Source organism: Podarcis cretensis (genome assembly GCF_951804945.1).
Source record: "Podarcis cretensis genome assembly, chromosome: 13".
NCBI lineage: Eukaryota > Metazoa > Chordata > Lepidosauria > Squamata > Lacertidae > Podarcis > Podarcis cretensis.
The window spans coordinates 41,677,541-41,698,734 of record NC_137182.1 but is presented as its reverse complement, the minus strand read 5'-3'; the positions used below and the strand labels follow the sequence as shown (position 1 = coordinate 41,698,734).

Here is a 21,194-nt window from a genome sequence, read left to right as displayed (position 1 = left end):
TCATAGCAGTGGGTGGGCATAAAATAGCTCAGGTAAAGGGGCTGGGGGGGGGATGGACTCTACAGGGTGGATCCAAGCAAATCTGCTGGTGGGTACTCACTGCTTCACACAGGATTTGTCCTTAGGCCCAGGTGGAAGCCAAATCCTGCACACTGCCGTGCAACACGTGCTGACTGGGGCTGATGGGAGTTTCAGTCATAGAATTGCAGAGCTGGAAGGTGTCATGGTCCGGTCTACGGGCGTTCGAAGTCCCAGCTGAGGATGTCAGGACTGGGGGCGAAATGGCAGGGTGGGAGCAGGAACGAGAGTCCAGAAGCCAGGGGTCCGAGGGTCGAGAAGCAAGGAGTCACAAAGTCAAGGGTCCGAGGATCAGGTTGCAAGAAGCCAAACGCAGCAAGGCAGGAAATGAGTTGCTGTGGCAAAGAGCCAAAGGGAAATGCTGACCTTATATCCCTTCCCGGCTCTTGCCACCAGGTGCAGTGAGTTACCAAGCGGCCTCACCTGTGCGGCCGCGCCTTTCCTCTCCAGAACAAACTTAGGAAGGCCCCAGTCCTGCGAAGCCCTACTAGTCCCAGGGCCTGGCTCCTGCACGCACTCCTGACAGAAGGGAATCGGAGGGTCATCTAGTCCGACCCCCTGCAGTGCAGGAATATGCAGCTGTCCCTAACAGGGTTTGAACATGCAACCTTGGCATTATCAGCACCGCGCTCAAACCAACTGAGCTATCCAGTCGAAAACATATGGAGGGCACCAGGATGGCAAATGTTGCCAGAGTTAGCACACACAAGCCGCTTGCCTCAGGTAACATATTTTAATCTGGGGGTTTTTCACAGCCCAGTCCTATTAAGAAACCAGTTCTGGCAAGTTTAGTGGAATTTATTCCTGAGTACTGGAAGGGGTGACACAATAGTAAAGGTAAAGGTAAAGGTACCCCTGCCCATACGGGCCAGTCTTGACAGACTCTGGGGTTGTGCGCCCATCTCACTTAAGAGGCCAGGGGCCAGCGCTGTCCGGAGACACTTCCGGGTCACGTGGCCAGCGTGACATCGCTGCTCTGGCGAGCCAGAGCCGCACACGGAAACGCCGTTTACCTTCCCGCTGGTAAGCGGTCCCTATTTATCTACTTGCACCCGGAGGTGCTTTCAAACTGCTAGGTTGGCAGGCGCTGGGACCGAGCAGCGGGAGCGCACCCCGCCGCAGGGATTCGAACCGCCGACCTTTCGATCGGCAAGTCCTAGGCGCTGAGGCTTTAACCCACAGTGCCACCTGCGTCCGACACAATAGAGGTGTACAAATATACACAGTATGTTGCAATAGAGGTGTACAAAACGTTCTTAGCTCCTGCAACATACTGTATAGGGATGGTGAGCTGTTTGGATGATTTGAAAGAGGATTCTACAAATTAATGGGGATAAGACTATCAATAGCTACTAGCTCTTAAATTTAATAGTAATGCATTAACGATAACAGCCATGAAAGCTATGTTATGGATTCTTGAGGTAGAGGAGCGCTCTAATTTTTGCTTTTCTGGCACAGACAACTACAGCGCTTAGATTTTCAAAAATATTTATTTCCCTCTTTCCCACACAATTGTTCGAAGCGTTGCCGAAAGACACCACAATATAACAACATACAACATCTGGTTGATCAAGTATAAATATATATAAAAACACAGCAGCATTAAAACCATATTAAAAAGTTCAAAAATGATTGTAAGATAAAATAGCATGCCTTCCAGAATAGGGAAAAAAAACCAGCAGTAGTGTAAAAACAGTGTTGGATCTTCCCCAGGAGAGAATTCGACAACTGCGGTGTCGCCAGTGAAACATTGCTGTGCCTGGTACCTCCCAGTTGAAACTTTCAAATCTGTTCTGAGCATAAATGCCTGTCTTCTCTGCTTAGGCATAGAAATGGAAGAGTGGATCTCTTGAAAATGTTCCACACCTTCAAATAATTTATTTTGTACAATGAAGTATTAAGATAAATATGCACACACACACACACACAGCCACACGCATTCATCTCTGTCAATTGTATGATTACCAAATTCAGTCTCTTAGCCAGTCTACACTAAAGGGTTTCTGAGATATTAAAACACTGACTCTTGGGCCCTCGAAGGAAGTATGTACATTTGATTATGCTATAGGTGAATGACTAGTGAGAGTACTATTTCCACCTGAGCTAGAAATCTGAAATTTGGTTTAGTAGTGTCACACCATATGTATGGATGATTTAAATAAATAGAATAAAACACCCTAATTACTAGAAAAACTGGTAAGAGGTGCTGTATATCCCCTGCCTTGCCACCCTGCTGGAATTCCCTTTGCAAAGGTGGGCAGCAGTTCAGCACAAGAAAAACCACCTGTGCAAAGGAATGTTTGCCTGTTGCCTCCTCATACTTCTGAGTCAAGCCGTACTCTGCCTTCTGAAAAACGCAGCTACGCTTGGAGATTAGAAGCTGGATTTCATCACATAAATAAATTTTCGTACCCAACCTGTTACAATGCTAATTCAGATTCACTCCAGACCTGGACAAGGTCTCGAGTTTGGCCCTGTGAGTCTGCCCCCCCCCCCGAAGCAGATACTTATGGAAGTGGCAGGTTTCTGGCCTTGCTCTGAGGGTCCTCATATACCTGCCTCACTTTATCCTTCGCAACACACCTGTGAAGTAGATTGAGGGGGGGGGCTTGTCCAAGGCCAGCCTTATTGTCTGAGCACCTGACTGGCCTCTTGGTTCCAATTATGCAGTCTAGGAAAGGAAAGGGGAAATATCCCGAGAAGCAATTGCATCTTGCTATATTCTGCCCCCCTCCATTTTGCCCAGCAGGGCAGGGCTCTTAGTGTTATTTTGCAGGGTTGGCATCAGGTGTGAAGGGTGTCGTTCCCCTCTCCCCGACAAAGCAAAATGCAGCCCCCTGGATTGTTCTGAGATAGGAACAAAGAACTGTCTGTCTGGTAGCTGGAATGAGCCCACCTCCCCAGACTCTGCTGTGTGGTGGGAGCCAGCAGTGCTCTCAGATCATTTCTTGAGTGGGAGGCAGAACCAGAGGCAGACGAAAAGGGATGCCACCAAATTTTTCATTCAGCCAAGTTTGGTCTGTTCCGTGTCAGTGTTTTGTCCCTTGATCCTGAAAAAAAGAGAAGCAGCCTAAGTTTATTTACTCCTATAGCTTCAGGAGATAGGATTTATAAAGAGGAAGGCAATGGATTGTATCCTAGGCCTGCCCTACTCGCTGAAGTCCATGGATGTGACTAGTCTGGGTTCATTGCTTTCAGCGGGTCTACTCTGAGTAGGACTTGGCTGGAAACAATCCAGTGCCTTTCATACTCAAGGTGTGGGGAATCTGGAAAGAATGCCAGGGTGGCTTAGACTGTGAGCTCTTTAGGGGACAGAAAGAAATATTGAAGGCATGCTTTGAGTGCAGGGGATAGGATGGGGTGCAAATGTAGCCCTCTTGAGCAGGGCTGCCATCCTTATAAAAGTGACCAGGCAGGCAGAAATTTGGCTGGGGAAGCTTTGTTGCTGCACCTCCAGCTTTAACTCTTGCAGGTTACAGAGAGAGAGAAAGAGAGAGAGGGGGGAGAGAGAGAGAGAGAGAGAGAGAGAGAGAGAGAGAGAGAGAGAGAGAGAGAAGGGAAGCAGAGCTCTGCTCTGCTGAGAGATGAGCAGCCTTTGGCTTTCCTTCTCATTTGCCAACCAGCGCTAGCCATTGTACTGGGCTATCTGTTTAATAACCAATTTCTCTTCCTGGGGTACTCTGAAAATGGTGGCTCTTTGAGAGGAATAGGGAGTCTCCTAAAAACTCTAAGCAGCACCCTTAACAACCAACAGTTCCCAGTCTCCTTTGAGGGAAACCATGATTGTTAAAGTGGTGTAACAACACTTTCAGTGTCTTGTGCCAATGTCCTCTTGATGATAAGGTGAATCAGTGCATTCATGGGTGCAGGTTACATCCAGAGATTAGTACTGCTTCTGAGACAGGGATGCATGCCCATGGATTCTGAATTGTACTGAAAGGTCCCTGTAGATTCTGTGAACTGCCACCCCACCACCACAAGGATATTCAAGATTGCTGCTCCTTACTTGAAAAAAACACATGCATGCAGGTTTCCGTGTCATTGACCACTGGAATAGGAGGCTTCTGCACATCATAGTAAGCAGACCAGGACAGTTGCATGATCCACTCCTGAAAGCTACTGACTGATGTGTAAACACCTGGACGGACCACAGTCCCACAGCCCTTTCCAAAGCTGGAGATGCCCGCCAAGAACCACGTCCCATTCTCGTTGCAAACCAGAGGGTCACCGATGCTATCCTAGAGGTCAAAGAATGAAAATATTAACATAGCAGTCCAACAGGAGCCAAAATACAGAGCATGATGCCATCCAAATAAGATGTGTGTGTTTTTAGATTTTTACTGGATATTCTTAATTGGTTTTAATGTAAGTCACTTTGGGTCACTCTGGGGGGAAAGTTAATAACAAACAGAATGAGTGAGTGAGTGAGTGAGTGAGTGAGTGAGTGAGTGAATTGGGGTAGTCAACATGGTGCATTCCCAATGTTGTTGGACACCGACTCGGTCCAGTATACCTGAAGGAGCGTCTCCACCCCCATCGTTCTGCCCAGACACTGAGGTCCAGTCCCGAGGGCCTTCTGGTGGTTCCCTCGCTGCGAGAAGCCAAGTTACAGGGAACCAGGCAGAGGGCCTTCTCAGTAGTGGCACCCGCCCTATGGAACGCCCTCCCACCAGATGTCAAAGAGAAAAACAACTACCAGACTTTTAGAAGACATCTGAAGGCAGCCCTGTTTAGGGAAGCTTTTAATGTTTAATAGGTTATTCTATTTTAGTGTTCTGTTGGAAGCCGCCCAGAGTGGCTGGGGAAACCCAGCCAGATGGGCGGGCTATAAATAAATTATTATTATTATTATTATTATTATTATTATTATTATTATTATTATTATATCATCTCCCCAACCAGCATGGCTAATAGAAATGATGGGAGGTGGAGTTCAACAACATCTGGATGGCATCATGTTGCCTATCCCTCAGTAAAAGGAAGGAATCAGAAGCAGAAACATGGGGTCACATTTCCTGGTCTTCAAAGAGAACACCGCCATGGATGAAAGATATGTAACAACCAGGAGACCCTGCTTTTAATCTGGGTTCCTAATTCCTGCTCAGTGAATAGGAGTCTACCAGATAGTATTTACCGGTAAATATGTTGTGTGAAAGGAGGGGGAAAGGGGGGAAATGACAGAAAGCACCAGTAAGTTTCTCAGTGGGACTTCTCAAATATCTAAAAAAAACCCCCACATTTGGCACTTCCAGATTTGCAGCTGTTCGCAACTAGAGAATAAGCATTTCAGCACTACACCAAGTGGACAGCTCCATGGGCTGAAAGATCCTTTACTGGCCAGCTAAACGCTTTCTCGTTTTTTTGTGTGCGAGTTTCCACAGGGAAATTCTGCTGCGTGAGCCCTACTGGAACAATGTTTGGGCAAGAGATGTAAGCAATGGATTGCCTCCTCTGCTAGTCCTATTTGTTGAAGAAATGCCTTAGCGTTATATAGAAACACCAGATTTACTTAGCTGTGTGTTTAAGGTACAGCCATGCATCTATATTTCAGGAGCAATTTCCAAGTATTTTGTAAGCTGAGCAACAGAAACACCTCTTGAGATTGATAGCTGGTGAAAGTGTTATTTTCTTGTTATCCTGAAATTAGAGGCTCTTCTACTCTGATGGCATTTGGCTTCTACGCTGAGGATTATTTTGATAGACATTGTTCCATTAAGTTATACAGTACAATTTTTTTTAAAAAAATCATTGATCTGAAATTCTACAATATTTCTTGTTCTGGTATAAAATGGCTTTAAATTATAAACATTCAGATTTCTTTTTACGAACTGTACACGAAACTGGAGACATCAGAAGAGTGTAGCAAAGACCTGTTGTGTTGTTGGGAGTGATGGAAGTTAGAACCCTGCAATTAAAAAAAGGGCAAACCTTGGAGACCCTAATTTAATTCACCTCCTTAGAGTAAGGTTACCAGATGCCCCCGTTTCCCAGGGACAGTCCCCGGATTTACAAATCAGTCCCCATACAAAATCCATTGAAGTTGAAAAGTGTCCCCGGATTCATTGAAAAAAATCTGGTAACCTTACTTTAGAGCAGCAGTTCTCAACCTGTGGATCCCCAGATGTTGTTGGACTACAACTCCCATCATCCCTGAGCTCTGACCTTGCTAGCTAGGGGTGATGGGAGTTGTAGTTCAACAACATCTGGGGACTCACAGGTTGAGAAAGGCTGCCTTAGACTGAGGGAGGATGTTGCAACCCATGTGATTAGTGCATGGAAACAGGGTATACATAGGGCTGAATCAGAGTGCTGCAAAACTGCTGCAAAACTGCACAAACCGAGCAGTTCTGCCACAAAGCACCCTGTCATAAAGCACTGCTGCTGGTGACACATGCAGGAAGACACAACAGGCACATTCCTGGCAGGCTGTGCCATGAGCTCAGTGGAAGGGGGAGGTGATATTTAGTACCCAAAATGTGGGATAATTTGGCTATAACCGACCATATCCCCCCCCCAATTTGTTTCGAACAACATTTCAGCACAAGATGTGTTGACCTCCCCTTACCTGGCAGCGCATGTTGCTTTTACTGGGCGTGGCACACATCATCTCAGAAGTGATGGGGATCTCTTCTCCCACATTGCTGGTCTTGTTATAGATGCAGTTGCATTCCTTGGGGCCAAGGAGTTTGACCTCCACGCTGCCCGGAAAACTCAAATTGCCATCTAGATAATGATGGAAAGATCATGAGTTGGTAAGCCGTGCCAGGGATGATGATAATAATAATAATAATAATAATAATAATAATAATAATAATTTATTAATTTTACCTTGCCCATTTGGCTGAGCTTCCCCAGCCACTCTGGGTGGCTTCCAACAAAATATTAAAATACCGTAATACATCAAGCATTAAAAGCTTCCCTAAACAGGGCTCCCTTCAGACATCTTCTAAAAGTCTGGTAGTTGTTGTTCTCTTTGACATCTGGTGGGAGGGCGGGCCCCACTATCGAGAAGGCCCTCTGCCTGGTTCCCTGTAACTTGGCTTCTCGCAGGGAGGGAACTGCCAGAAGGCCCTCGGGACTGGACCTCAGTGTCCGGGCAGAACAATGGGGGTGGAGACGCTCCTTCAGATATACTGGACTGATGCCATTTAGGGCTTTAAAGGTCACCGCCAACACTTTGAATTGTGCTCGGAAACGTGCTGGGAGCCAATGTAGGTCTTTCAAGACCGGTGTTATGTGGTCTCGGTAGCCGCTCCGAGTCACCAGCCCCACCTCCCTAAGACTGTGGCGCTTTCCCCCATCCCTTTAACCCTGGAAGAATTTAAGAAATCTAAGAGGGACTCTAAGGCCCAGGGCTCACTCAGAATGCAGCCCTCCGGTCCTCTCACGTCAAGTCCGCAAGGGACCCTCCCCCAAGCCACACCTCCTCACTAGCCCAGCTTTGCATATTCATGCCTGCCTAGAATGCACACTGGAACTCAGACGGTGCTTCTTGCCTGCCTGGATGAAGAGTCCAGTGGGATGTGTAAACGTGTGCAGAAGCAACTCTTAATGCACAGGGGCAAAATAAACATTTGTTCCTCTGCTCATTTTAGCTTCTGGCCCTGCCCAACACCCACACGTGGCTTCTGGAAGAGAGAGAAGGTGGTCTTTTCTGGCAGGAAAGGATTCCCCACCCATGCAGAGGGCCTTCTCAGTAGCGGCGCCCGCCCTGTGGAATGCCCTCCCATCAGATGTCAAGGAAATAAACAACTATCTGACTCAGGGGTCAGCAACCTTTTTCAGCCGTGGGCCGGTCCACCGTCCCTCAGACCATGTGGTGGGCCGGACTATATATTTTTTTTTGGGGGGGGGATGAATGAATTCCTATGCCCCACAATAACACAGAGATGCATTTTAAATAAAAGGACACATTCTACTCCTGTAAAAACACGCTGATTCCCAGAAGGTCCGTGGGCCGGATTGAGAAGGCGATTGGGCCCATGGGCCTTAGGTTGCCTACCCCTGATCTGACTTTTAGAAGACATCTGAAGGCAGCCCTGTTTAGGGAAACTTTTAATGTTTGATGTTTTATTGCTTTTTTGTTACTATTATTAATATTCTGTTGGGAGCCGACCAGAGTGGCTGGGGAAAACCAGCCAGATGGGCGGGGTATAAATAATAAATTATTATTATTATTATTATTATCTTGCACAGTCGCACCATGCTCCACCCCGACATACCGATTCTCCGTCCGCGGGTCCAGCAGGTAGAGCCAAATGGGAACTGGTGGTTGGCGTACGGGGCACAGATGGCCCGGATTCTGTCATTGAACACCACAGGCTGGGACAGCTTGGCCATCGCAATGTCGTGACCTTCCTTCGCCTCCACATAGGCACCATGGAGTTCAATCTGCTGGATGGCCCTCTTCTCCTGCCACGTCTGCTTGCCCTCTTCCCGCTGCTCACCCAGCAGCACCTCCCAGCCCTCGGGTTCCTGGAGCCTGGCAAACAGGAGACAAGAGGAATTGAAGCGTACATTTGGGTTGCAGAATTTGCGTGGACTTGGTTGGCCTCGATATGTTTGCACACGCCAAGACAGGTCCAGGAGGCCGCAGTCAGGAATTAGGGGAGCCAGGACTCCTGAGTGTAATAATACTACTTAAGAAATGCAGAGCAATTTAGAATGCATGAAGCACTTCACAAATTTTATCTTGTGAATGCTCACAACAGTCCTGTGAGGTAACCCCCCTCACCCGCATGCCACACATGAGATGCAGGAGCTTGCCTAAGGCCACCTACCCAATGCACCCAGCAGAGGAGAGATTTCACCTGGGGATGCCCTGATTCATAATTCTTAGCTGCTACACTGCATCTACACGCCCTCAGTCACTGAGCTCTCAAGACAGACCAAATACTGTCTATATGACTAAGTGGGATTAACTTCCTGCACTCTGCAGCCAGAATATGCATGCCTTTTCCCCACTGGGAGGCCTGCTGTGTACCTTTAAGAGTTGGGCATTGGGCAGAAATTCAACAACTGAAATTGACTGGAGAAAGCTTCACCTGTGGAGCTTTTTCTGGCTGTTACCAAAAGATACAGCAGCCAAAAAAGAAGGCATCTTCTCCTGAAGGTTATAGAAGCTGCTGCAGGAGAAGATGCCATCAACAAGAATCCAAAGTAGGCTGGCATGACACAGGATGTCACATTCTCCTGCCCAGAGACCACCAGGAAAACTTTGCCCATGCAATCTCCACTCACCCAATGAAGCACTGTGCAGAGGTGATGACCCAGTCCTCAGCGATCAAGGTGGCTCCACAGACGTGCTGACCCTTGTGCCGGAGGCTCACGTACCAGGGCCAGAGACCCTCTGCCCCTCCGCCAGGCCTGTCCGCTTTCATCACCCCGCAGCCTGGAAACCGGTGCAGAGGAAAACATGGTGTCAGAAGAACATAAGAAGAATCTTATGCTTTCAGCTGTTGCTAGGCTACAGCTCCCACCATCCCTGACCAGGAGCCACGCTGGCTTGGGCTGATGGGAATTGGAGACCCAGCAATACCTGAAGGCCACAGACTCCCCAACCCATGCTGTGAAGCCATATATTTGCAGCAATCCTAGGTAAAGACCCATACCTGTGCACATGTACTTGTCAGTGGTATTGGGCCGGGGTTCGGGCTGGCTGGCGAAGGTGGCATTTTCAACATAACGCTTGATCCAGTCGGCGTAGAAAGCGGTGTCGGTCAAGACGGTGGGGCCAAAGAACTGTCTGCAGCCCATGGAGAAACTCAAGATCCCTGCCTGGAACCAATAGCCATCCTCCATGCAGACCAGAGGGCCACCTGAATCGCCCTGGGGTGGAAAGAGGTGCTTTGTAACATAGGTGTGCATAATGTTTTGTTGCTATGCTGGCTGCTGGTTTCACTAGCGAATGGCCCAGGGGGGTTGGCTGATTTTTCACCAGTGGCAGCTAATGGATAGAGTTGGGCTCCTGTGATCTTTTCTGTGAACCGCCCTGAGACCTCCGAGTATAGGGCAGTATAGAAATTCAATTAATAATAATAATAATAATAATAATAACAGTCAATTAGCCGGACATGGCAAAGACAATCACTAGTCTTCACTGCTCTACCCTCAAAAGGAAAAAAAAATAGAGTTGTATCCAGTGCTAAACGGATTAGACCCATTGAAACAAATGGACCCAAGGTCATCGTGTTCATTCATTTCAATGGTCTACTCTAAGTAAGACTAGCATTGCCTCCAGCCCCACTCAGATGTAAGTCCTTTTCAATTCCATGACATTTACTCCCAGATATATGGGGTGGAGGATTGCAACCTAAAACTGGTCGCTCTCACTCTGGCACAATCATACTTGGGAAAATGGGGAATGTGCAATAATGTTGTGCGTGTCAGGGAGAAAGTGCCCAAACTTTTAAGATTTAAGGAAGATCCTTTGCATTCTTGACTTGAATCTAACCTGAATCTTACCCCCTCCCTGTTCCTACGCCAAGAAAACCAAATCTTTCAAACAGTGTACATTTCCCAAGTGTAGGCTGCAAACCCTAAACATGCCATCCTGGGCGTAAGGCCCACAAAATCAGCTGTGCCAACCTGCTGCCCTCCAGACATTGTTGGATCAGCGACAGCCAGCATGGCCAATGGGCCAAGGATTATCAGAGCTGGAGCCCAGCAACCCTTATTGAGAGCCACAGGTTCCCCATCCCTGAAATAATACTTGTGTCTGCATATAAATGCATGGAGATTTGCTGTTGCACCTGCTTTCTTGATTTATCTATGCTAGCCAATGTGGTGCTGGAGAGGTGGAGACTTATACCATGCCCTGAAGCAGCAGCACCCCTTCACTATTGAAAGCCTTGCCGAGCTGCCAGATGGCTTCTGGATGTTTCTCCAGCCATTACTCACAAACTCATATTTGCATGCCCGTAAGGGCTATGAACTTGCTTGAAACGTGAAGCATTTAGGCCTGATCTAGCAGGGAAGCACAATTCCACCCACATCCTTCCTTTGACAGTTTCGCTCATCTTTTGCTGACCTTGCAAGGACCCCTCTTGCGGTCAGGAGTCATGGCACAGACCATGCCAGGCCGAGCTGGGCTGACGATCCTCCTGTTGCGTAGGTTGCTGTAGATGCAGTTGCAGGTGTCGCTGGTCAGCAGGTCTACGGTCATCTCCTGGAGGTTCATGGGTTTCGGCAGGGTGACTGGAGGGGAGCATGGGGCGCAGTCAGAATATTATTAGGTGGTCCCAGGCAGCTGGGCAGAAGATGCTTGGAGCAACCCCTGATCATGTTGGTTGGCTCCTAATCACAGGTCCCTCACACACACACCACCAAAGATCTGATGAAACCACCATCTGATCTTATACGGAGGCAGACCATGGCTCCATCTGTCTCAGTATTGTCCACACTGACTGGCAGCTGTCCAGGGATTTTCCCGGGGACATTCCCAGCCCTACTGGGAGATGCCATAGAGTGAACCTGGGACCGTTTGCATGTGAAGCAGATGCTCTGCTGCTCAACTATGGCCCTTCCCACAAGGCCTGGTGAAGCCAGCAGCTGAATTATGAATGCAAAAAGCTACCTGCCCTATGTAGAACCCTTAGTCCACCTAGGCTAGTATTACGTCCTCTGACTGGCAGTGGCTCTCAAGCATGGGCCCTTTTCCATCACCAGGCAGTCTACGGATGGAAGAATCTGTCATTTCTCCGTTCTCTCAGCTTCCTATTTCCACAGTCTTAATTTCACTTCTCTACATTTCTGCAGCAATTTGTGAATTTCCCCTTTTAAAAATCCTCCTGAAAATTCTTCAGCATCTTAGCGTGAATTTATCCCAACACACAGATTTTTGTATGCAGTTTTGTCTAATTTTTTGCAAGCAATTTCTCCTATCGCCGTGCACTTTTGCACGTTCTTTTCACCAATATATTCCCGTTTTATTGCACCCCCCCAAAGACACACATTTTGGTTAAGGTTCTATGGTTGCACCACCACATTGCAAAGTCTGGATAAGCATACGTTTCAAAGGCTGGCTGCGGTTTCAGTTCATGTACAGTTTCGGAAAGCATGGATTTGATAGATGTGAGCTGAATCGAACTCCTTCTCCCAGGCCTACGTGCTGCCTGATCCTTTTAAGCAGAGCTGGCAGGGGCCGAACCTGGAACCTTCTGCACCCACAGCTCAACCACAGAAGCAAGACCCACATGCTCCTCCCCCTCTGACCAGAGAGACCCCCGTTCCTCACTCACCGTTATTGGCAACTTCTCCCCAGCCACTCAGCCAGCACTGCGTCCCGAAGGCAAAGCGGTGGTTGGCATACGGCAGGCAGATGGGAGCGATGTCCCGGCTGTAGCTCACAGGCTCGCTGAGGCGCACCAGCGCAATGTCATCGCCTTTATCGTAATTGACATAGTCCTTGTGAGGGATGATGTCAGAGACGTTGCGTTCCAGCCCCCTTTGAGACCTGCCTGTCAGTCTCACGCGGCCCAGCACCACTTTCCAGTCAGATGCGCAGATTTCGATTCCCAACCTGGAGGAAAAGAGAAAGGACTGTGTTTGAGAATCTCTCGCAGCTCACTCTTGAATCTGCAGAATGGGTGCATGGGCCCCTTGCTTGCTTTGTTCATGAGCTGATGTGATGACCCCCTTCCTACCAGCCAGTCTCTTTTCATCTCAACTTCTGCCATGTGTTGTAACTTGGAAGCTCCAGTGGAGGTTTAAATCTCACCTCAGCTGCAAGTTAATAAGGGAAGAGCCATGGCTCAGAGGCAGAACACGGGGTCTGTGTGCAAAAGGGCCCAGTTTCAATCCTTGGCATTTCCAAGTAGGTCTGGAAAAGACTCCCTGGCTGAAACCTTTGGGAGAGGTGCTGGAACTCACCACAAACACCTCCTTAAAGGTAAAGGGGTCCCTGACCATGAGGTCCAGTCGTGGCCGACTCTGGGGTTGCGGCGCTCATCTCGCTTTACTGGCCAAGGGAGCTGGCATACAGATTCCGGGTCATGTGGCCAGCATGACTAAGCTGCTTCTGGCAAACCAGAGCAGCGCACGGAAACGCCGTTTACCTTCCCGCCGGAGCGGTACCTATTTATCTACTTGCACTTTGACGTGCTTTTGAACTGCTAGGTTGGCAGGAGCAGGGACCAAACAACGGGAGCTCACCCCGTCACGGGGATTAGAACCGCCAACCTTCTGATCAACAAGTCCTAGGCTCTGTGGTTTAACCCACAGCGCCACCTGGGTCCCCTTAGTTCTCTTATAATGGCAATGGCGTCCACCTGAGGTGTGCTGGGTTCCAGCTGGAAAAAAGCCCTGCTTCTTACTTTCCTTAATGAGGTAGCCTCAGCAATCCCCCCCTCTCTGTTTCAGCTTCCCATCCATGTTGTGGGGATATAACAACGCCTCAAATGTGTTTGCATGTAGCGATAACCTCGCTTTGGATACGGTAGCTTAAAACCATGGAAAGCACTGATAATGATGACAGATCTATAAATATTAGGGTTGCCATGTTTTGTTGATCAGATTGTTTAATAGGCTAAAACTGTTGTTTTTTATAAAAAAAAGAATTCTGCAGGGTGTTTCAATGGAGGCACTTTTTTAATCAATCAAAACATTTTTGTTTTGTTTGTTTTCTAACACAAGTACAATCATATCTTGGATGCCAAACGCCTTGCGACTCAAAGGTTTTGGCTCCCAAATGCCACAAACCCAGAAGTGAGTGTTTGCGAACGTTCTTTGGAACCCAAACATCCAACATGACTGAAACAGCTTCCGATGGAGTCCAGGAAGCTCCTGCAGCCAAATGGAAGCTGCGCCTTGGCTGTAAAACATTTTCGGAAGTCGGACGGACTTCTGGAATGGATTCCGTTCGACAACCAAGGTACTACTGTACTTGGAAAAATTGCAGGTGGTTACAGACTCCCTCCAATGGGAGACAGAAGGGTGAAAATGCCTCTTCAGAGAAGATGCTGGATGCCTTTTAGGATGCAATTCCCGTGGGTACCAAGAGGGGGCACTCCATCTTGACTTACTCATAGAAGCAGTGGGCCGCAGTCAGGACCCATCTCTCGTTAATGAGGCTTCCGCCGCAAAAGTGCTCTCCGCGGTACTGGAGGCTGACCTGCCACGGCCACTCGCCACGCTGGGCATCCAGTCCACCTGCTATCCGGATAACGGGCTTTTGAATGCCACATTTTAGTGCTGGGGGGAAAGCAGAGAGCAAGGTGACTCACACGCACCATATAGACATACCTATCGTGACAGCAGATCTATAGCTAGCGACTCACAATGCAAGCCTACGCATGAATTAGCCAGAGGTTAAGTCCCACTGCATTAAGTGAAGCTCGCTCCTTAGTAAGAGTGTTTAGAATAGCAGTTTTAAGTGGATCTTATAGCTGTTGCCTCTTCTCAGGGAATAATGTTTATGTGAAGATTCCCTGACAAAGAACCATCCCTCCCATCACTTCTCAAACTACAGCTCCTAGGGTTCTTTTGGAGAACTGAAAGTGGTACAAGTTTGCATGGCAGATTTGCCCTTTTGCGCATTGTTTATAATCCATCTTTTTTGCAAAACCATTGGTCCAACCAACAGGGGTTGTGCGGCCCCCAGGCCCGAGGTTTCCCAACCCTGTTCTAACCCCCTTAGTCAACTTCCTGAATAGCTCTGAAGCCACACAGAAGTGTGACTCCCTTTGCTCAGATTCATCTCTTGTGAATCATTTAAGATATTTTCAGCCCGTTATGTAATCAAATTGCCAAATAAGAAGGACAAGTTTCATTTCTCCAGAGCTGCTGATTGCAAGCTCCTTCGGACAACCACCTGTTGTCTTTCTTTTCTTCTGAGACTCTAAAAAACATATTATGATCTTTAACAGGGCTAGTTACAGTGGAATTTTAAAACAAATAAAATAAAAAAGAACAGAACAGAACAGAACAGAATAAGGAAAAGTTCTAAGTTCAGGGCACATACCTTGGGCAGATGATCCTTGCTGAAGACCTGGTGGAAAGAGAAAAATGGCTGAGGGTTTTTTTTATGTTTTCCCCCTGCGGTCCATCACTGTGCATTATGCAAAGCCAGCAAGAATGCAGAGCAGCCTTCACAAATCTGGTGATTTCCAGATGTTTCAGCTTGCAATTCCCATCAGAACCAGCTAGCACAGCTGATGAGGATGATGGGAGTGGTAATCCGAAACTCCAGCAGGGCAGGGAGAGACACTATTCTTTTAAAAGCAGGTTTCTGCTTTTTGTGGTTTTTCGCGAATATTTTTATTTCACTCCCAGGCCTGGATCTGGCCTGGATCCCCTTTTCTGGTGCCTTGTCCACTTAGCTTTGTCCACCTGATCACTAACTGGCAGCTGAATGAGTGAGTTTATTCCAACGGCCGTCAAGGCAACATGAATGGTGATAAGCCACAAGGTCCACTCATCTGTTAGCCAGCCATCAGAAGGGCTGCACATTTTTGCAACCGTCAGTTTCCAGTATCTTGCAATGTTAGCGGATGGGCTACAATTTCACAAGACTGATTCTGCAAGAGGAGACTTCCTGACCTTTCCTAAAACATCCATGGGGGAACTGGCTCTTTGCTTTGGCTTTCCGATCCTTCAGCTGCCCTCTTTAGTGGCATGCATGTTAAATAAGGGGTATGCACCCCTCTTTACAAAGTACAGTTTTCTGTCTGAAAGGGCTACCAGAGGACTATCCCCTGTTGGAAGGTGCCCTCTGATTGAGGGCTGCCCAGTCCAAGTCTGCTTTAAAGGCAAGAAACCATCAAAAGGGAGATCAGGAGCCTTGAAGTTGCCCAACAACAGTTAAGAACACCTGGTCACCAGACTGAGCAAGCACACAAAGACGTATCTATCACCAAGATACAACAAGTAATTATTTCTAAACATGCATACAAATTACCACATGCAAATTCAATGCAGATTGGTTCCCCCTTCCCCCTTTAGCGCAAGGCATAACTGGCCTCTAACAGCCACAAATGATCTGCAGCAATTAGCAATATTTGTCTTCATCCATTATTTTGCCACCCTGCTCCCTTAACATCTCAGCCACTACTGAGCTTCTTTCTGCACAGGGGCCCACCTAGCCAGGCTGAAGCCCTCAAGAGCTGAGATGGAGAACTTGTGACTTTGGGTATTGCAGGACTCCAGCTCCCTCCATCTCTGACCATTGGCCATGCTGGCTGTGGCTGATGGGACCTGGGAGTCCAACCACACACCTGGAGGGCCACAGGCTCCCCATCCCTGCTTAGAAATTCTTCCAGGCCTGGTAGGACCTGCATGATGGTTTCCACCACAGCGTCCTTTTCACGCTTTGCTACTTCAATGCTGGGAACAGTCCTAGAAATGAGTGACAGTCCATGCAGTCCATGCCTGCATCTCCTCTGGTCTCTAAAGCTGTTGAAGATCCAGGAGACTGTGGCTGATGAGATTATGACAGTCCTTATCTCATTTCCAGTGCACTGTTTCCTGGCCCTTCATGAGTCAGATGCACTCTCATGGGAGAAAGCAAAGCTCTCCAGCAAACAGTGACTCAGCCAGCGCCTATCGCCCAGGGTCAATTTCCTGAAGCAACACTGTGCCCGGTCGAAAATTTTCCCCAGGAAAGAGGAAACGGCAATCTCCCTCCAAATTTAAATGAGCAGTGTTTGTTTATGTAGTTTGCCACGTAACACAAGGTCAACATCCTTCACCCAGATTAGGACCATTTCCTGGTTTTTTAATCCAGGCTGGTTGACGCATGTAGTTAAATGAGATCTGATATGGTACAGTGGATTGCTCTTTGCTTGTGAGGAGCCGGGGTCAGGTGTGCTTTTAAAATACTTTCCCATATGTCTTTGTTTTTAAAGCCAACACCCCCCATGCAGGTTAAAATTTAGCGACTGAGGGAGGAAGGTTCCATCTAGCCTACTCCACACTCTGCTATGCTTGATTTCCCTTTGCAAGACATTTGGATCTTTAATTTAAAAAAAAAAAAAACTATTTCCCCTATCTAGGACTGCAAGTGGCACCTTTTCGCTCCCTCCAGACTGCCCCTATTTTGCAGGAGGGAATCAAGTGCATCCTGCAGCTTTAGGTTTGACAATTCCAGGAGTAAAAGGTCTCCCTTGACTTAGCCCAGGCTTCCTCAACCTCAGCCCTCCAGATGTTTTGAGACTACAGTTGCCAGCATCCTGGACCACTGGTCCTGCTAGCTAGGGATCATGGGAGTTGTAGGCCAAAAACGTCTGGATGGCCGAGGTTGAGGAAGCCTGACTTAGCCTATCACTATAACACATTTTAAAACGACAACACACACAACTGTGATGAGAAAATGCACTGACAAGTGTGGGATCAACGATTGATTAATGGGAAGATGCGCAAGCAAATAATGATGAATGCCAATTTTGTGCGAGTGTTTCCCAATTTTATTTAAATTTTGCTGGCAAGGGACACCTGCAGCAGCAGCTGCCTGGAACTGAACTGGATCTGAGCAGGCCAGGGAAGACCACCCAAGAGTGAGGTAAACAACACTTCTCCTCTGCCGAATTGTTTTGTACAGCTGTGTGCCAGGCATTTCCTTGGAATGGAGGAGGGAAGAGGCAAGGAAAGAAAGGAAAGAAGCCACCCTGTTCCTTATCACAACAATCTGGAACACAGCTATTTATAATGTACCAGCTTATCATAATTAGGCTTTGCACACGAGGCCAGACTGTTGGCACCTTCAGCCCCACCTCAGTTGTCATTCTGTTCTTGGGAACTGGGATTGCTACGAGTACCCAGGGACTTCAGAAGAACACTTTGATCCACCACAGAAATCAAGGGGATCCAGGAACTATTCTCTCTGCCTGCACACCATACATCTAAAGCACCTCCACAAAAGAATCCTGGGAATTGTAGTTTATCCCCATTGAGCTATATTTCCCAGTACCCTGAACAAAATACCGTTCCCAGGACTCTTGGGGGGTGGGGAGTAATGCACTTTAAATGTATGGTGCACAGGGGATCTGGGGGCCAGGGCAAAAGACCTGGGGCTCAGCCCGCCTGGGCCACCCGCAACAATGCCCCTGCTCTCTGTGCAAGGCAACCTTTGACTTTTGAGCTGAAATATTAAAATACAGAAAGCCCTTTTAATCTAATACCAGATTTGGGTGGAGAATGATGATTTGGAAGTGTACAGGGATGATGCCTTTTTCTCTTAGCTGCAGGTTTGACTCTGGAATTTAAAAACAGGTTATACAGCTAGCAAACTGTGTGTGTCTGTGTTTGAGATCCTTCTTGGTTACCTGACCTTTCCCAGGGAGAAAGGCTGGACTCTCTTTAAAAAAACAGGGTTGACCACATTATTTTGGCACAAAGCCACATGTTATCTACTTGGGTTTGTTCTCATCTTCAGACATTTTCCAACAAATAGCTTCTGGGGCTTTGAGGGGTGAAGGAGAACTTCATGCAGAGAAATAGCAGGCTGGGTGACCAGTCTTGCATCAACTGACCTGGATGAGGCCGAGATCTTGTTTTTCCTGACATGGGTTCTGTGGTTTTAATGACTCCATGGCAGGTCAAAATTCAACAGGGAACAAACTTCCCCAAACTCTGTGCAGGGAGGTGTTGAACATGCCCATGACACAGCTTTTAAAGGCAAAGTGTGGCCACCCCAACAGTATCAATAGCCAGGAATGGAAAATCTGTGGCCCTCCAACAACATCTAGAAAGGTCGCAGGTTCATCACCTGCAATTGCCAGGCCAAAATGAGGTGGGATGGGAGAGTCCATCTTGTCTTCATATATACCCAATGAACCAACTATCCAACTAGTCCTTAGTCACACTGAGATCCCACTGAAATCAATGTGAGAAGTTTGTCATGATTTGAATCTTTTGTTGGAAGCTGCCCAGAGTGACTGGAGAAACCCAGCCAGATGGGCGGGGTAGAAATAAATTAGTAGTAATACTAGTAGTTGTGGTAACTGAATGGCCATCCTTGACCAAAGGAGCTTCAAAGGCGAAACTCCAGCGGGAAGCTGCTGAATTGCAACTTATCAACAAGTTCGATCCTATTTGAGTCTCAGTAGAGGCAATAGTTCCCTGTCCTACTACAGATGTTAAATTGCTTAGTAATGCAAAGATGGCAGTGTTATCACCAGTTACAACTCTTAAGAAGGACAGCTGTGCTTACTTCATTTTAGCTCTAGCTGACATATTTCACAGGCTGTGTCCTTTTTGCACTCCATTGCCATTTAACTCCTGTTTCCGCACCCCCATGTTCTACGCCCCTATGTGTATAAACTTTCATGGCCCTCGGCTATCTAACAGACTTTGACATATTTCCTTTTTACTGAGGATTACGGTCTATGCATCTGTTGAAGTCAGGTGTAGCTCGTGAAAGCTTACAATTCTTTTATTTTTATTTAATAGGTATCCTGCCCTTCATCCAAAGATCTCAGGGCGGTTCACAGCAATAAGCAATAACTAGAAAGATGCTTGGTTGCTTTAAACTTCTGTCGCTTTCAGTGGCATCTCACCCCTAATGTCTGGAACTGGGGCAGCAGCCCCTGCCCAAATTGAAGACTGCCGTTTCCCCCCATCACTGTGCCTCCATGCTGGAAAAAAGCTTTATCGGCCAAATCTCTTTATTTCAGGCAAAGCAGCTCTGATGAGTGGCTTGTTGCAGGTATTGCCGCCAGTGGCTTAGATGCCAGCACTTTGGTGGAGGTGCAAGGAATAATGAAGGAAGGCTTGCTGCACAGCTGTCACAAGGAGCAGGAGACCAGTCACAATAAGGGGAAGGGGAAGTGCAATCCAACCTCCCAACAACCCCCAATCTTTGTCTTCCTGGGCCCTTTGCCTTAAGTTCATCTATGAATCAGAGGAGGGGAAAGCTCCTCGCCACTACAACCACCACAACCACCACCATCATTGCTACCATTGCCCCACTTAACGTTGCAACACAGTGAATGGAGGATGTCTTTCCTTCCTCAAAACCTCTGCAGAGTTGCCAATAATTATTATTTTTTTGTAAAAAATAACTCCTCTCCACGCCTTGTGCCATTAACAGCAGATTGAGCGACAGCAGCGGTGAGGGAATCATTTCCAGCCCGAGGGCCACCTTCCCTCACTGGCAGCCTTCCAAGGGCCACAGGTGATTACTTTTGTACAGCAGGGTCCACTCCAGCCACACACAAACCAGAGGTTTCTATACCGCCTTGCTGTGCCATCCTCTACCCAAGCAAAAGCATTTAAGGAAGGTACACCGCAGGGCTGCTGAGAGCTGTAACCAGCTGTGAGGTGGCCCAAGGGCCACATGGAGAGGTCTGGAGGGCTGCATTCGGTCCCCTAAGTCCGAGTTTCTCCCCTCCTGACCTGTAGTATGGTTAGGAAACCAGTAGCCCTCCAGATATTGTGCTCCAGTTCTCGTCAGCTCCAGCCAGCGTGGGTTGCCAACCACCTTAGGTATTGTATCCGCTTACCTTCCCATCCATTCATCTTGCCTATATCTTGCCCTTCATCTGCCTGCCTATTTAAAGCAGGGCAGCTCGTCTTATCTCTTGCCAGGCTTGCAGCAAAAACAACAGAATGTCTCGTGACACTGAAAGTGCTTAAGGATTTATTGTGGGAGCAGCTATTCCTGGGACTACTGCCCACTTTCAGCCAGCTGGTTTCCATCCTGGTTTTGGTCCCTGGGCTGAGCATCCTTCCCTGTGGTTCCCTGCTGCCCTTTTCATCCCTCCGTCCTCGGAGGCACTTATCCTGCCATCCCATTCTGCCCACCCCAACAAGCCTGCCTATGTGCCCGTCTGTGTGCACCATTCCGTTCTCACCCAACTCTCTGCTGCACACACAAGAGGCTGTGCCCAGGAACTCACCCGTCAGGACCAACAGCAAAAGCAGCCCAGCACTGGCAGAGCTTCTTGTCTGTCCTCTCATCTTTGCAGATCTTCTCGTCGTATCTGTCCGCTCCCTGCACGTTCTGGGATTTATATGCGCCATGGGGCCCTTGCAGGAGGAGGCAGTCTGGGTCTCCCCGCCCCACCACACCTCATTAGTCTTGCACAATGTGGCATTTCTCTGCGTGTGTAAGAAGCACATTTAGTCATCTTTATTTCCCTGGAACTCTCTATGCTTTTAGCAGCATATTGATAGCACTGGTC

At 47.9% G+C, this 21,194-nt stretch overlaps 1 protein-coding gene across 1 annotated transcript; it reads right to left on the bottom strand.

Moving 5' to 3' along the window:
- Positions 1-1,549: 1,549 nt before the first annotated feature.
- Positions 1,550-21,133, bottom strand: PRSS53 (serine protease 53). The gene is made up of 11 exons (XM_079950274.1): positions 20,910-21,133; positions 15,038-15,064; positions 14,100-14,268; positions 12,318-12,598; positions 11,108-11,274; positions 9,690-9,906; positions 9,319-9,469; positions 8,301-8,560; positions 6,644-6,801; positions 4,085-4,316; positions 1,550-3,128 (listed from the first exon to the last, which is right to left on the bottom strand). Exons 1-11 carry the CDS (start codon positions 21,130-21,132, stop codon positions 3,079-3,081), a joined length of 1,935 nt encoding a protein of 644 aa, XP_079806400.1. The 5' UTR covers position 21,133; the 3' UTR covers positions 1,550-3,078.
- Positions 21,134-21,194: the final 61 nt, after the last annotated feature.

Coding starts and splice junctions, on each gene's coding strand:
- PRSS53 (XM_079950274.1), bottom strand. CDS start 21,132: ATGTGCTTCTTACACACGCAGAGAAATGCCACATTGTGCAAGACTAAT. Junction 12,599..14,099: donor GCGGCCCACTGCTTCTATGA/GTAAGTCAAGAT, acceptor CTTTTCCTCCAG/GTTGGGAATCGAAATCTGCG. Junction 3,129..4,084: donor CATGCATGTGTTTTTTTCAA/GTAAGGAGCAGC, acceptor TCTTTTTTTCAG/GATCAAGGGACAAAACACTG.